The 18182-nt window shown below is 35.6% G+C and overlaps 1 protein-coding gene across 4 annotated transcripts in view; it reads right to left on the bottom strand.

Annotated features, from left to right (window-relative positions):
- The window catches only part of PDHX (pyruvate dehydrogenase complex component X), a 93752-nt gene that overhangs the window by 32633 nt on the left and 42937 nt on the right, over positions 1 to 18182 (bottom strand). For all 4 annotated transcript variants that reach the window (XM_077114388.1, XM_077114389.1, XM_077114390.1 and 1 more), the window contains 2 exons: positions 10791 to 10990; positions 8890 to 8988 (listed from right to left, as the gene is read on the bottom strand). In XM_077114388.1, coding sequence (XP_076970503.1) covers positions 8890 to 8988; positions 10791 to 10990 — 299 coding nt within the window. The remainder of the gene's footprint in view (positions 1 to 8889; positions 8989 to 10790; positions 10991 to 18182) is intronic.

The raw sequence follows: 18182 nt of genomic DNA, 5'->3' as shown, positions 1-18182 counted from the left end.
TCACAAATTCTCTTAGTGACTTTTTGTCTGAGAATGTTTTAAATTCTCCCTCATTTTTGAAGGACAATTTTGCTGGATATAGGAGTCTTGGCTGGCAGTTTTTCTCTTTTAGTAACTTAAATATATCATCCCACTGTCTTCTAGCTTCCATGGTTTCTGCTGAGAAATCTACACATAGTCTTATTGGGTTTCCCTTGTATGTGACGGATTGTTTTTCTCTCGCTGCCTTCAAGATCCTCTCTTTCTCTTTGACCTCTGACATTCTAACTAGTAAGTGTCTTGGGGAACGCCTATTTGTGTCTAATCTCTTTGGGGTGCGCTGCACTTCTTGGATCTGTAATTTTAGGTCTTTCATAAGAGTTGGGAAATTTTCAGTGATAATTTCTTCCATTAGTTTTTCTCCTCCTTTTCCCTTCTCTTCTCCTTCTGGGATACCCACTACACGTATATTTGTACGGTTCACATTGTCCTTGAGTTCCCTGATACCTTGTTCAAATTTTTCCATTCTTTTCCGGATAGTTTCTGTTTCTTTTTGGAGTTCAGATGTTTCATCCTCCAAATCACTAATTCTATCTTCTGTTTCTTTAAATCTGTCATTGTAGGTATCCATTGTTTTTTCCATCTTTTCTACTTTATCTTTCACTTCCATAAGTTCTGTGATTTGTTTTTTCAGTTTTTCTATTTCTTCTTTATGTTCAGCCCATGTCTTCTTCATGTCCTCCCTCAATTTATCGATTTCGTTTTTGAAGAGGTTTTCCATTTCTGTTCGTATATTCAGCATTAGTTGTTTCAGCTCCTGTATCTCATTTGAACTATTGGTTTCTTCGTTTGACTGGGCCATATGTTCAATTTTCTGAGCGTGATCCGTTATCTTCTGCTGGCGTCTGGGCATTTAGTCAGATTTCCCCGGGTGTTCGACCCCACAGGTTGAAAGATTTTTCTGCGCAGTCTCTGGGTTCTGTTCTTCCTATCCTGCCCAGTAGGTGGCGCACGTGGCACACGCCTGTCTGTGGGTTCCACCAGCGAAAGTTGCTGTGGGTCCCTCAACTCTGGAAAACTCTCGCCGTAGGGGAGGTTCGGCAACCGAAGCGTCTTGGAAGAATGCCAGCCGGCCCGGGGTTCCAAACGCGGGGAGGGTCGCCGGCTGTCGCAGCACAGGAGAGCGTCCGGCCAAATTAGCTAGTCGGCCCGGGGCACCAAGCGTGGCGGGAGGGCGCCAGCTGTCGCAGCCCGGGAGAGTGCACTGCTCCCAGCCGACGGGGGAGTCACGTGTTTGGAAGGGATCCCCCGGTCACTGTTCTCCACAGTCTGGGGATTTCCGACCCAACTATCTCAGTTGTTCCGGGGGGCCTCGTGTGGTGGGGGCACCAGCCGCCGCGGCCTAAGGGGACCGCCTGTCCAATTCTACCAGCTGGCCTGGGAAGGTGGAAGGGAGGGACTCCGGTCGCTTGCTGTCCCACCCAGGAAAGCCCGTGCCCCTTGGTGATCTCACCGGAGCTGGTTCTCCCAGATAGTCTGCCGTTCCAGGATGGGGTACGCTGTCCCTTTGATTTCCCTCGTGGCTCCGGGAGCTGCTCTGTATTATCTCCACTCCCCCAGTAGTTGTTCTGGAGGAGGAAAGGTGAGGGCGGCAAGGCTGTCGAGGCTGGTGGCGGAGGAGCACGGTGAAGGCGGGGGAAGAGGGCACCGTGTTGGTTGGAGAGCAGCCGGAGCAGGAGGGGGAGGAGGGGGGTAGGGAGGTCGGGCGGCTCGGCTGCTGCGGGGCGCGTGCGCCGCGCGGCGGTCCGGCGGAGAAAGAGAGGGGGTAGGGAGGTCGGGCGGCTCGGCTGCTGCGGGGCGCGTGCGCCGCGCGGCGGTCCGGCGGAGAAAGAGAGGGGGTAGGGAGGTCGGGCGGCTCGGCTGCTGCGGGGCGCGTGCGCCGCGCGGCGGTCCGGCGGAGAAAGAGAGGGGGTAGGGAGGTGATTCACAGTAAACTTTTATTGCTGATTTTACACTTATATATTTCACAAAATATATTAATTACTGCTTAATAATAACCAAACATTTAGTTTCTGTAATAAGAAAGGTTTTAATGGTTTCTGTCCATTAAATAGTTGATCAGACTAAACTGAAAAGAAATAGGTAGGCACCAAAAGCTATCAAAACTATAAGAAAAATACTCTCCAGATTTTGTGGAAAGGGAAAGGCTGCTCCTCAGGTAGTTCACTAAAGATAGAATTTTCTCTACAGGATCCGTCACAGAGGAACTCCCAGTGTGCTGTGAATTAATTTTGAAAAGAAATATCACTAGAAACATACTATATACCTGCCTGTCCTACCTACCAGTTTTCTGATGCTGTGATATGAATATAAACATTAACTACAGCTATGATTTAAGATATACACCAAAGATGTTGAGGCTGTAGATAGAACCTAAATGTGTCCCCGCACTGGCCTTCTTACCAAAGCCACAAGAATTTGTCTTTCATGTGCAGGCAAAGTAAAGTGCATGCTTTTGCATGACATATATTCTGAGCAATGTTTCTTTTCATGTAAAATTAAAATGATGACTCTGACAGTGATGATTTCCTTCACAAAAGTTAATACATCAGAGGCACTTCCTCAGCAACTGGAACTGATTTTTCTATGCTGCTTGTACTACAGGTTAACAGGATGTGCAAAAAGAATATCCCTCACCATTTAAAGAATGTGTCCTAAGTATTTTCAGGACAGCTTGTGTCAAAGCCTGCAAATTTTCAGTCATATCAGATGACATTTTGTAGATGATACCAGGCTACATTTTTTCCAAGGCTCACCTTAATGTTCAATTTAAAAGATTGGTATTCGTATTATTATACAAAATCAAACATCCTCAATGATATATGCTTTAAGGATCCACTTTTGCCTCATGAAATCTTTCAAAGTATTTCATATTTTGAGGATCCAGGTCCAGAGGTTGAATGGTGGGGACTGGGGAATGAGGGCAGGGAGGGAAATGGGTAATTAACAGGAGGAAAAAAGATGATACAAATATTTAAAAACATAACATTCAGTGGTAGAATACTCGCCTGCTGTGCAGGAGACCTGGGTTTGATTCCTGGCCCATGCACTGTAACCCTCTCCCTAAAAAAAAAACGTAACTCTTTATACTGCTTCCATTGTTAACCAGCAAGAAAATACCTTTATCTTTTCCTTAGGAAATATTACAGTTACTAAAATAACTGCTCGTGTTTTTTAAAAAAGATATTCATTCATCACATATATTAAGTACATATGAAAGTGGGAGAAAATCTCTACTTCTTCACTCCACTACTGCACACTACTGAACCCGCCTCCAAAAAAGTCAACTTCTCACCAAATTCAAGAGCTTTTTCTCAGATCCTACCTTCCTTGACTTAAAAAAATTTTTTTTATTTTAATTTTTTTTTTAGGTGCATGGTACAGGAATCAAAGCCAGGTCTCCCTCATGGAAGGTGAGCATTCTACCACTGAACATCCAAGTACCCCCACTTTCCTTGATTTTTTACCCATCTCAGCTATCCTCTGGAATTCCAACACAGGAATTTTAGTCTTCTAAGTAGTTTGTCTATCAATGATGTTAGTTATAACTATTGCTTTAATATCGACCAAACCTACCTCTCTAGTCTTAAGTTATGCCCCAAGATACATCTTTACTTCACTGATCCTTATACATGAATGGCTTGGCAACGCTGACAATAAATTCTCAATCAAATACATCACCTACTCCACCAAACCAGATACTTCCCCTTAATCTCTAGTCTCCATTTATGGAATGAAAACATTATCACTCAGACCAGAATCCTAAATTTATTCCTTGACTTGCTATTATCTTAGCCTATACTCCATATTCAATCCTTTCCAAGGGTTTCTGGACTTATCTTTGGAATATTGCTGTTTACTTTTCCCACCCTTATTTTTCTTTATTTCTTACCTGGATTTCTTTAGACTTTAACTTATCTCTTCACCTCAAGTCTTTTCCTGATCCCACTTATTTTACACAAATGTGAGAAATTGATCCTTCTAGGGTACATCTATGATTATTTTACATCTCACCAAATCTTCAAGGATTAGTGGATTAAATACAGACTCTTCATTCTACCCCTCAGAAATAAAGGCAAGGTAAGTCTATCTTGTCATAATATTTTGAAGTTGCTTTATTCTGTTTTTACTGAGAGTTCCACTAAAGCATAGACTGGGAGGAGATTTAAAAGATCAAGATACAAACAATGCCAAATAAGGACTGAAATAGGGGGCAATCAACAACAGGCTTAAATGGGTAACTACAATGGATAATCATAGACAATCTGTGGGCAAGGTAAACTATCAGGATTCTTAAGTTTAATATCTTATGGCTATATGAAATCTTTACATCTTTAAATAAAAAGCTCATTCAGTCAGCTGTCAGGACAACTGATTCTCAACTCTTGTAGTGTGGAACAAACTTCAGGTATTATGTAAAGGAACCACATACCCATATTTGATTAACAAATGAGCAAGGCCATAACACAGATGAATTAAAGTGCATATATTATTACTGCAATTTAACACTAGCTCATATGTTCATTGATTACTTTATCCTCCCCACTAAACTATGTTCAATAATAAAAGACATGAAAATTTGAACAAATGGGAAACTATAATCTTGTCCTCAAATAGGAAGACTCAACTTCATAAAGATGTAAGTTCTCCCTAAGTTAACTGACAAATGTGACACAATGGCAATAAAAATACCACAGTACACCACTCTGCTTCCCACTCCCCCCACACCCCCCCAGAGCTAGACGAATTGCTTCAAGTTCATTTAAAAGAATAATAAAGTTAAGAACAGACCAAGAAAAATGGTTGTCTGAAAAAGAAGAGCAAGGAAAAGAAGCACAATGATGGTCCTATCAGATTTTTAAAAATATCACAAAATACTTATAACTGGGAGTGTGGTACTACCTAAAGAATAGACAGACAGCTCAATAGTGCAGAAAATAAAATCCAAATAGCGACTAAACTATGTATGCAAATTGACTTTGTAGTATACAGATGTATAAAATCCAAATGATGAAGAACATATGCAGTCATAAAGAAATGAAACCATACAAATACTAAAGGAAAGCTAGCTGCATTCCTCTGTAATCTGGAATGAGGGAAACCTTTCTTAAGTATTATTATAAATCTAGAAGCAATAAGGGAAAAGAGATAAAACTTGATGGTTAAAGAGAGCACAAGCAAAGCAAAAAAAAACAAGTGAAAAATGTTTCCAACCTAAGGCCAGTCAAAAGATTACTATCTCTTACAAACAGGAACTTTGAAAAGAGAAAAAACAGTTCACAAAGAAATGCAAATAGCTTTGAATATGAAAAGATAATCAACCTTGTCCATAAGAGAAATACAAATTAAATCTACTTTGAGTGAGCTCTGCATCTGCACAGGATGTAGAAATCTGTAAGAAAAGGTCATTTCAATCCTAACAATGAGAAAAAAAAATGTAATACATAAAATCATAATTACTTTTTAGCTTATGCAACAGCTGAGGTTGCAAGACAACTAGGTGAACTGAATTCCAACAGATGACCAGCCCATTCAGAGACAAGACACATTGTTTTGCCTTACCAGAGCAGAGAAAAAGAAATGACAGCCATAAAATGAGTAAGAAATCAGCAGAAATTTTAATAAATTCTTTAAAGCTGGGATAGTTTAAAAATCCCTGGGAGCAACAGATACAAGGAGTTTGCATCCCCTCGCTAGCTCCTCTCCATAAGTTCCTAAGACTGGAGTCAGGGCAGGATAACTAAAAGACTGCTAACCTTGGTGGTGCACAGGTAACAAAATCCTAACCACTTATCAGAATTTCCTCTCAAAGGAAGTGAAAGCCACCTGCCACTGAAGAACTCAAGAAAAACACCCCTGCAAAGATCAAATCCCTGGTACATGGAGGGCAGGTATGTTAAAAAAAGTCCTACACCTGAAGCTCAGGCACACCGGGCCTGCGTAAGACTAAGGCTGAGCAAAAGAATAAATAACACGTTTGTTCTCCAACCACAAGTCTTGCACAAAGTAAAAGTATGTGCAGAATACCAATGGAAGTATGCACATAAGTACAGAAAGAGCCCCGCCTTAGTGGCACAAGAATACAGGGTCTGCTGCAAACTGAGGGTAGAACAGGAATGCTAAGAAACTCTCTAGAATTCCAGGACTCACTCACATCAAGTACAAGTTAGCTATAAGCCCACCTCTGGAGAAATCTGAAATCCATGATATACTAAAGATAACAACAGCAAAACCCAAACTACTGATCAACTGAAACTATCAGACTGGTTTTAAAAAATCAAGACTCAACTATATGCTGTTTAGAAGAAACCCCATATTAGCATACAGACACAGGTGGGTTAAAAGTAAAAGAATAGAAAAAGATATACTATGTAACACAAATCAGAAAAAACTGTGGCAATTATAGTGACATCAAAGAAGACTTCATAAAATATAATATCACAAAAGATAAAAGGAATAATTCGCCAGAAAACATAATAATACTAAATGGCTATGTATTCTATAAAGTATACTTTAAAATATAAAAGCAAAACAGAACTAAAAAGTGTAAGAGAAAAATCTACAATTAAAATTAAGGCTGGAAAATTTTCCACAGTCCTCTATTGGTAATTGACAGAACCAGTAGGAAAAAAGAAATCAGCAAGTTTGCAGAAACTTAGATAATATAATCACCTTCATCTAAGTGATATTTATAGAAAAGACCATTCAATATTATTCAATTATTATTCACTATTACTCTATTCGATACTAAAGACTTTTTTCAAGTGTATTCACCATAGTAGACCATCAAAAAATCCTCCATAAATTTAACAAGATTAAAATCAAAGTAGTGTGATTTATTAAATTATAAATCAATTATAGAAAGACATATGGAAAATCAAATTATTGGAAAGTAAACAAGACACTTTCAAAGAACTCACTGGTCAAAGGAAAATCATGGAGAGATTAAAAGCATTTTGAATTAAAAAAAAGAAAAATGTCAAAATTTATGGGATGTGACTAAAACAATGTTTAAAGGTAAATTTACAGCATTAAGGCTTATGTAAGAAAAAAAAAAGAAAGCTTCCAACATTAAACCTTCTAACTTAAGTAACTAGGAAAAAACAGCAGCTAAATACAATGAAAGTACAAAAAAAGAAATGATTTAAAAAACTAAGAGCAAAATCAATCACATAGAAAACAAAAACAATTCAGGAGACCAATCAAAGCAAAAGCTGATTCTTTGAAAAGATCCATAAAATTGTTAAATCTCTAGTCAGATTCATCAAAAGAAAAAAAAGATTACACTGATTATTAATATCAAGAATGAGACATGACTACAGACCTTATTCACAGTAGAAATAAAAGAGAATAAGGAAATATTATAAATAATTTCATACCATTAAATTCAATAACTTAGCCTAAATGGGAAAATAAATTCCTTGAAAGATACACACTACCAAAACTTATTTAAGAAGAAATGTACAATGTGAAAAGATCTATTGCTATAGAAATTATTTTTTAATTTGTAGTTAAAAATCTTTCCACAATGAAAACACCAGGCCCAGATAGTTTTCTGATGAATTGTACCCCACATTGAAAGGAGAAGAATTGTATCAGTTACACTCAAACTTTTCCAGAAAATACAAGGGAACATTTTTCCAACTCTTTTTATGACAACAACAAGAAAACTGTGAAAAAAGACATTACAAGAAAGGAAAACTACTGATCATCATTTCTTATAAACATGGAAATAAAAATCCTTTTAAAAATGAGAGTGTATCTAATCTAGTAATATGTAAAAAAGATGCTTTATCATGACCAAGTCCTTTAGCCCAGGAATGTAAAAATGTATTAACATATGAAAATCAATGTAAATAACTATATCAACAGACTAAAAAGGAAAAAACTATATACCACTGACAATAATAAAGTCTATATATAAATAAAGTAATAAAGTCTAATATACTTTATTAGAAAAAAGTACCAATAAAATACATTTAATAAAAAAAGCATTTAATAAAATTTAACATCCATTCATTCAAATTAGGAATAGAATGGAATTTCTTCAATGTGATATAGCCAACATCATACTTACAGGTTAAAGAATGAATGCTATACCCCCAGCCCTTAAGGTTAAGAATAATACAAAAATGAAGGCTCTCACTTCATCTGCTCAATATTAAAGAGAGGTCTTAGCAATTGCAATTAGATAAGAAAAATAAATAAAATGTATGTAAACTGGAACAGAAGACGGAAACTGCCTTTACTTACAGACAATATGATTGTCTATGTAATAAATCCCAGAGATTCTACAAAAAAGCTAATAGAATAAATGAGCTTCACAAGATTGTAGGATATGAGGTCAATAATATAAATCTGAACAATGACTAGATACTTGATGATAGTACAAAATAACTATTTTAAAATAAAAGTAATGTTACTGTTATGCTTCTTTTTAAAGCCCTAATCTTTAATGAGGCTATAGATAATCCATTATAGTATTTTGATTCTTATGCTTAAGTTGAGTGTTTCTCAAACACACCATAAAAATATTGCTTCTATGATGAGTGCTGTAGTAAATTGTGTATTATGGTGAATACCTTCTTTCAAAAATGTTAACTTCTATGTTGACTTTTGTGTATCTTTCTATTTTTTATTGCTGTTTGTATGTTACCATAGGTTAATTTCATTTTGTGTGTAAAAGATTAGTATTTTCTCCTTTATGATTCATTTAGCATTCTCCAAGACCAATATTTATATATATAAATATAAAATCTTAACATGATGTAAACTTTTCTTGAAATACTTTCTGTAAAAGATGGCCATGATTAATAATATAACTGGTTAATATAAAAAACACACACGTACTCTTTAGTGAAGATCCCCCGAGGGCCAGTGGCTGTGCCCTGGCTAGCATCAAGTGCATGCTTATCCAGAATATTACGGGCAGCTGGACTTAAACGGAACCTAAGAAAAAATCATGACGATTAAGGGAATCAATTAACACTTCTATTTGATTTCAAATATATCTAAATGTGAACAGTTTCACCAATAAATAGGAAAAACAAAATCTTAAAGTTAAAATCACTCTCATAAGTGGTCACAGATAAATAAATTAACCTTTATTAATCTAAATTATTTTACTGCCAAAACACCTTCATTAAAAATGTAACTAGTCACTGTTTTATAAGTCTTTTAATAATGAAAATATTCATTAGGAAAGAGTTTATATTTTGACTAATTCCTTTTCACTAATTTACTAATACACAATTACTCATCGCACAGCTATCAATAAGGAGCTAACTGTATTATTCCTTCATATAATTTTTTAAGAATTTCTAATATTACAAAAAAAAGTTTACATATAATACAGAAGGATAAAAGGGCAGGAAACAATTATATTGATTTTACAGGCAAGGAACTGAGGCACACCCAAGGTCACATGACGTATTTACGTGTCCATGAACACCTTAAAGCAAGGTAGTACACAAATGCCTACACAGTCAGACAAAGAAAATTAATGAAAACAGGCTGGATTCAGAAATTTAAAACCAGGAAATGGGAAAGAGCAGCTGCGGAACTTGTCACTTCTCAGAGAAATACTTAGCTCTAGTTGATACAGGCCCAGTAGTGCCAAATCTTCAGATTTTTCAAGAGAACTGAAATTTGAGATTTCTATATATAATTAACTAGCAACCAACTGAATTCAAAGTGGAAAAGAAAAAAAAAATCACTGTGTGGGCCAACATTGTGCAGGTCAATAAAAACACACTCATTCATAGGTCAGCAGGTTTGTAACATACACCCTGGGTCCTTAGAACACTTAAGTGCCTAATGATGATTGATTGATCTTAATAAATAAGTAGTGAGAAATAGTCAGAAATACTTTGTGTGTGGTAAAGGAAATTTAAAAATGAGTATTTAAAAAATACTGCAAACGTAGGAACTAACAATAGTAAAGTAAAGGAAAAAACATACAGAAGAAAGGGTCTGCATTATATTGTTAAGTTTAAAAGGAGTTCTTAATTGGACCTTTTCCTTATAAAGAAAAATTTTGTATTACCTAAAAGGAATGCTGATGATAAATAATTAAAATGTGTTAAAATTTGCAGTCCATCAATTAAAACTATCTTTCAGGGCGATGCGTAGGTGGCTCAGTGGCAAAATTCTCACCTGCCATGCTGGAGACCCGGGTTTGATTTCTGGTGCCTCCCCTTGCAAAAAAACAAAAAACTATCTTTCTAAAACAATGTTTACCAGATATCTCTGTTGGACACAGATACAAATGGACAAAACTGAGCTTTTATCCATGTCAGAAGCTCAAATGGAAAATAACCTGACAAGGAATGCATATTAAAATACAACCTACAATTTATATCAGTTCTGCATTTGAAACTGGAACTCACATTATAGTAATTGGAAATCCATGAATAGGAACACAGAACGAAGTACAGCATATTGAACACTGGTCTAGAATCCTAAAACTTAATTCAAGCTCAACATGAATAAAGACTGTTTTGTTCACCACTGGGTGAGCAAATCTTTCAGAGTTCTTGGAACATAACAGGTATTTAATAACTATTTGTTGCTAAATGAACATTTATGGTAAAAATAATAATTTCTAGGCCTCAGTTTCCTAGGAGAAAAAAAGGGAACATCAGTAACCTTTTACTTCATGTACAAAAAGTTTTGAGTATGATCATGATTAAAACATCTTAAAATTATATACGTATAATTTTTAAAATTATCATTCAAATAAAAATACTCACTGTAGTTTTCCTGGTATGTGTTCCTTTTTGACAGGGCTAGAAATCTGTGGCTCTGGTGGCAGAACAGGTACTGATGGTTTTGAGGCTGGTGAGGGAGAACCTACATCTTTGGGAATTTCAACATGCTTCCAATCACCTCCTTCTTCAACCATCAAACCAATTAGTGAACCTAGCTTTATATTTTTAGATCCTTCTTCAACCTATGGTTTAGAAAGAAAATCAGTGTAGCGATGGAGAGGCTCACGACCTCATAAGTAGCTTATGCCTATGTTGGACAATTTTAAACCAGTTAGAATGATCTCTTATTCTGAGTCAAAATCTGCTACTAAGCCAACCTGCCCCTCCCCCCACCTTCCTTTCTTACCTTTTACCCTTTATACCTTCCCTGGCTACCCTCCATCTCCTAGCTCCTACTACTATCCCCTGAAATTACAAAGGAAAAATTTTTAATCATTCTTTTCGAAAAACCTCAAATATATGAGCTATCACTGCCATCTTCTTTTTTATGCCAATCAGTACAAATCAGAAATAGAACACTGCAATTACATATCTTAACTTTTTTTGTCTTTTCCACATAGTTCTTATATAATAGCTTAGGAATTCCAAGAGCTCATAACGCATTAACTCCCATATTAGTCCTATTTACTAAAATAAAAGTGAAATCTTTTCAGTAAACTTGGTTTCAGGAAAAAAGAATGTTTCATTGTATAGACAGAACTGGTAAACTACCCTAGTTAATGTTAGTGCCCCTTTCCCTCTATATTTAATTCCTTCCTTATTTATCCACTTACAAAACTTGAGAAATAAAATAAAAGCTAACGAGTTGTTGTAAGTACAAGAGAAACACAGTGGTATCTCATTTAACCAAAGACTTTTCCATACATAATGCCAATTAAAAGCAAAAGTAAGATTGAAGAGGATGTTTTTAAAACTTAAATATACTTGAAGCATTTTAGCAACATTAATTTAGAAAGAAAGGGCAGATTCTTATTTACTTATTAAAAGTCCCTATAAAACCTTCAAATGGCAATACTTTTTATAAGTTCAGTACTAGAAAATGCCATTTCTTTAAAATTTTCTACTGTTCCCTTTCAGTTACTCTAAATAAGGTTCATTACAGATGTAATGTAATGGGTAATAAGATGATAAGCTACAGGGCAGTCACTAAAACAGTAATTATAAGTAAAAGCATAACTCCCAGAATGAGCTTGACATTTCTGAGTAACACATATCTTGATGTTTATTAGTATGTGTACTATTCTTAAAATAAGGCCCAAGTTCTGGGGGTTAAGAAGCTTTCCAAGTTTACTAATTAGTGATGCAGAAGAACAAGAATATACTTTCAGGAAGCAAAATATATATAAGAAACTAAATAAGACTACATGGGACATGACATCCAGGGGTGAAAGTCTCCCTGGTGACATGGGAGATGAATCCCAGGGATGAACAATTCCATCCTGACCAAAAGGGGGAAAAGAAGTGTAATTAATAAAGTATCAGTGGCAGAGAGAGTTCAAATAGAGTTGAGAGGCTACTCTGGAGGTTGCTCTTACACAAGCTACAGTTAGACCTTGCTACCTATCATAACCTGCCAACTTCCCACCAGGACCAATCCAACCAATCCTAAAGAACACCTACGGCAATATATAAGATTCCACAAGGGTTCCATGCACTAGAGTGACTTTCCAGAAACCTACAACCTCCAGATGGGTCCCTGGTCCAGATAAGTCCTGAAACCTAGCCCAGCCTCTCCAGAACATCAAATATTTCAATCTCCTTACCCCATATTAGTGTCAGATCCTTCCAATATGAAAATGTAAAATTGCCATAGCCCAAAAAGGAAAAAAAAAAAAAACTAAATGAGAACGTTTAATAAATTGCAAGCTGTGGCCAAACACTAAACAATCCAAGAACAATTACATTTGTTTGTTACATACTAAAAGATTTTTACTTCTGTAGACTATTTATTTTTCTTTATTATGTTTAAAAAGATGAATTAATGTTAACATTTTTCTCTTCTTTTAAATATGTCTAATTACCTGCTTTTGAATTACTAACTCAAGGTCACAAAGTATCATAACTTATTTTCTAAAAAAATTTCTTTAAAAAAGCATGAAATGACATGAAGTCCATTTGATGTTAATTCTTTTAAAAACTGAGCCAGAAATAAGTACTTAGAACATCATTCAAAGCAATCTTAAAAAAGAAAAAAGAAACAAAAGTTCTGTTTTAAAAATATCAATAGAGGTGCAATGGTGGCTCAGTGGCAGAGTTCTTACCTCCATGCCAGACAGCCAGGTTTGATTCCTGGAGCCTGCCCATGACAAAACAAAAACAAAAACAAAAAGAAAACCTCTCTTCCTGGTGCCTGCCCAGGCAAAGAAAAAATATCAGTAGAGGTGGTTAAGTGGTAGAATGCTCGCCTTTCATGTGGGAGACCTGGGTTCAGTTCCCGGACCATGCACTCAAAAGAAAAATATATATATATCAATAGATTTCGGAAATCTGAGTCAGACACTATACTGAATCTGAAACTGAGCTATCTATTTCATTTACAATAAATCACATATATAGTTCTGTATATAGCATACCAACATGACACTGACACCTTCACAAATCGGCAAGAATGAACATTTAGTATCATTTCAATTTTTCCCATATCTGAATATCAAATAAAATTTATTTTAACACTCATTTTTCCATTTAAAAATGCCACCATGAAGTTGAGGCCTATATACAATAGGCATGGACAAGTAGACATACTACCAAACAAGTTGAATGCATAAGAGAAGGTAAAAGAAGTTAAAAGATACTTATGTCTAGGCAATCATTAGAGTTCTTCTGAAAGTCACTAAAATTACTAAACAAATTTGAGATTCTCTTACTTTTTCTATTTCCTTTGCTTAGTAAGCAATCTCCTGGAGATGTGTGAGTTTCTTGTGGATATTTGCTTATATAGTAGTCAACAAATATTTAAAATCTGGTGTAGACTTTATAACAGAAGGATAAATAAAAGTGTTTTCAAACCTGTTTATAAAGGAAGAGAGCCTTTGTTAATGCTTCCCCTGAGTTAGCACTGTGGATGTTCTCCACTCCGCTTGAACATCAGTGGCCTGAGGATGCACTAACCCCCAGGGTTTCTTGCAGGTACTAGGATTACTTGATCAAACACTTTAGTCTTCTCCTCTCCCACTCTTGAGTCACTGAGTTTAAGTCTATACTTTATGTTACATCTTTCATTTAGGGCTACTAGCTTCTAGCTCATTGATACTAAAATAGTGACCCGAGTCTGTCATTCAAAGTATTTGCCTTTCCTCCCAGTTTTGTGTAGACTGCCTGGTTTTCAATGCTGACTCTGCTAATTACTAATTAACATGACTTTATAGTAAAGTTTCTTTTTCTCACTATGCCTGCTTCCCAATCTGCAGAATGGAAATAATAATAGTAGTTACTTCAAAGAGTTGTTATGAGTTATATGTAAGGTACTTAGAATAGTGTGGCTCACATCTAGTAAACTAAGTGCTGTGTTTTCCTCCCAGTCACTGATTGTTAAAATGAAACAAAATTAAAAAATACATTTAACAGGCCAGGACCAAAAATTGGACAACAGAGAAGAACCTCTATGACAAGAGTTGCAAATTCACACTGACAGAACCAGGGCCAGGCTGGTGACACCGGTGGACAAATAAATAGTAACATATAAGACAACAGACGGTAAGGCCTGTGACAAATAGTGTTTATTTGTTTGTTTTAGTAATAGTTACCAAATCTGTAAATTGCATTCACCTGATCAAAACTATCATCTAGCACTGCTTTAAAAGACAAGAATAAAAAGAGAAGAAATATACTCTAGATTATAACTGATTTGGCTTTTTATTCATGGACAATGCAGACTACCTTCTTTTCACAATGTTTTATTTACCCATTTTAATATGAAAGAGTAGAACTGAGAATATCTTCCAGTTGGTAGAATTTCCTCTGAGGTTCATTAAATATTTCAGCACTTACAGAAATGGTATTTTCTCAGTTAAAAATACTACGGTCTACAGAGAAGGACTAATTGAAGCTCTTAACAATTTGAAGCTTATTAACCAGAAAGTACAATTTTAAAGGTGATTACAGGCAATTTAATGAAAAATAGAGGGAAGAACTAACAAAACCTACAGAAAAAATAGGTTCTTTAGAAAAATACCAGTGACTGAGAAACAGCTAGGAAACAGACTGAAGAATGTGAATATGTACCAAGAATTAATTTTTCTGTTGTTTTTTAATATTCAGATGATCAGTAAAAAGAGGGATCTTTAAAATTTTTTATTTACTACCTATGGATGTTACTTTTTAGAAAGAATTTTATTTTCAAAGACAATTTTGAATACTATTGGTCAACCAATATAATAAACATCTATCAAATTAAAATTTTATAAGTTGTAAATTTAATTAACTTTAGCATACTACACTCTTCTAATCTCAAGTGTCCTGGTTTGTATGACAAGTTACACAGTCACCCTTAATATGCTGGAAGCCAAATTAGACAACCTCCAAAGAGTGCTCTAAATATGCCATCCTAAAATTCTACTTTATTCATTTATCACGTAAAACATCTGCTGTCTAGGGTGGGCCATGGTGGCTCAGCAGGCAGAGTTCTCACTTGCCATGCCGGAGACCTGGGTTCGATTCCTGGTGCTTGCCCATGCAAACAAAAAATCCCCACAAAACATCTGCTGTCTACTTTGCTGACCACTGTTTATTTATTTTTTTGAACACTATATTTAGGACTAAGTTCATGAACTGATATCTATACGCAATAATTTAAGGCTTTCTACACAATAATTTACCAGTGATTGCATGAAATTTAATCTGCAACGAACTGAAACAAATTGGAAATAAATCATAAAATTATCTATGTCAATAGCAATCATTCTTTCATTAACAACATTAAGAGCTTCTACATTTTTTTCTGGCCCTAATTAAAATGTAATAAATATTACTTTATATTATAAATGGAATTTTGATACAAAAATTATGAATGAGAACAAAGAAAATAACTGAAACTATGGGGGGAAAATGCAAAAACCTTCAGAGATTGTGAAATCCCTAAGAGTAAAATTAGGCTATAATTTCTAATCCTTTCAAAGATGTGAACTAAAACTAAAACTAGGGTTTTGTTATCCCTTGCCTCAATTATCCCACATTTTCAGTCAAAAGCAAAAAATCTTTTAACTATATATATAGTCCTATCAGAATCATTCCACTGTATGTGCTAAGAGGGCTATTTCCATAATGAAAGACACCCATAACTGTCGCTGGGGGTGGGCAGACGGAGGGGAGGAAAGACCTCCCCGCCATAAAAAAAGCACTATTGCAATCAGTAATACTATCACCTTAATTTTTCTCCATTTTTTCCCCTGTAAAATTTTATGCATTGTGACATGACTAGAATCCCACTCAATATTCAAAAAGCACGTGTAATAATAATAAAAGCTACAAAGTCCCCTAAATATATACCACCTTCTCACTGGCAAGGAAATAGCTAAGGCTGCTCTCAATTTTACACCCCCCCTCACTCCCCTTTTTCAAGGCAGTAGGGGCCAGATGAATAGGCACTACTGACCCACCCACACTGTTAACAATCTGAAATGCATTACTAAGCAGCTAAGTAGAAAGTACTATCAATTCCGGAAGATATTCATTGCCAAACAATCCAGAGCTAGGGTTAAGAGCCAAAAGCACACACAATAAAATGTCGCAGGATTTACTATATATGGCAATTCAAACAATCTTTTTCCTTTTCAAAATGCAGCATAAATTAACCAGAGAACCTATTTTGGTATGAAAGTTATATTTTTCCAGAAATAAAGGTATAGAAATTATAGACTTCGGTTAATATTTCCCCCAAGGAAGTTAACTGTATGAAACTACAGATGATATGTTTCAACATGGCTGTTAATATCACAGATGACAAAGGAAGTCTGACAAATGAAAATGTCAAAAATAAGACAAGTGGTTAGAAAAAAGGGAAAGGGAATTTTCTAATAAGAAATACAGATTAAAAAGTAAATTATTTATAGCTATACATCTAATTAGAGTATTAACATTCCAAAGTATGGTCTTTGGAAAGAATACACAAAAGATAGCATTATACCATACTCAGGGCAGAATGAGCTGGCAGCCAGAATTAAAAACACATCAACAAGGGACTACTACTAGACACATAGCTTGTATGATTAAATCACAGACACACAGCTTGCTTGATTGAATCAAACTACAGAGGTGCAAGATGGATACTTACTCAGTGACCACAAACAAAAGTACAAATTATTAGACAGACTGCCATGGGAGCCAATGGCCACTAAGAGCTGTGAAAATAATAATTATAATAATAAGGCAACAGCAACATTTACTAGGATTAGCTAAGTGACACAGATCTTGGGATAAGCATATTATGTATTATTTCACTTTATCTACTCTTTTGTTGGTTGAACTGTGTCCCCCAAAAAGATATGGTGAAGTCCTAAACCCTGTTTCTGTGAATGTGGCCTTATTTGGAAGGTGTCCTTGCAAATGTAATCGAGTTAAGACAGGTCAGAATGGGCTTTAAATCCAACATGGCTGGTATCCTTTTAAGAACACAGGAGACAAAACACATCGAGAGCAGATGGTCAGATGAAGACAGGGGCAGAGATTGGAGGTACGTTCCCACAAGCCAACAAATGCCTGGGGCCACCAGAAGCTGGAAGAGGTAAGGGAAGACTCTCCCTTAGACTCCCCTAGAGGTTTCAGAGGAAGTATGGACCTGTTAACAACTTGATTTTGGACTTTCAGAAGCCAGAACTGCAAGAGAATAAATTTCTGTTGTTTTTCAACCATCCAGTTTGTGATATTTGTTACAGCAGCCCTAGGAAACTAATACATATCCTATGATGCAGATACATTTATTGTAACTCCATTTTATCATGAAGAAAAAAGGTACAGAGAGGTTAAAGAACTTTTTAATCATCACAGAGCTAATAAGCAGCTTTATTTTTTTTTAATTTTTAACTTTTTTTATTGTATAACATATACATATATACACAAAGCAAAGAAAGAAAAAAAAGCAATAGTTTTCAAAGCACTCTTCAACACTCCTCTGTTACAGAACAGATCCCAGAGTTTGTCATAAGCTACCATACCATCATCTCAGATTTTTCCTCCTAGCTGCTCCAGGACATTGGAGGCTAGAAGGATAAAATATTTTTTTTATTTTTTTTTTACTTCTAGCTGCTCTAAGATACTGGAGACTAAAAGAAATATCAATATAACAATAATTCAGCAATCATAGTCGTTTGTTAAGCCCTACCTTCTCTGTGTAACTACACCATCAACTTTGATCTTTCTCTCATTCTTTAGGGGTAT

The sequence above is a fragment of the Tamandua tetradactyla genome, chromosome 8 (assembly GCF_023851605.1).
Source record: "Tamandua tetradactyla isolate mTamTet1 chromosome 8, mTamTet1.pri, whole genome shotgun sequence".
NCBI classification, from domain to species: domain Eukaryota; kingdom Metazoa; phylum Chordata; class Mammalia; order Pilosa; family Myrmecophagidae; genus Tamandua; species Tamandua tetradactyla.
This window is presented reverse-complemented; position numbering and strand designations above follow the sequence as displayed.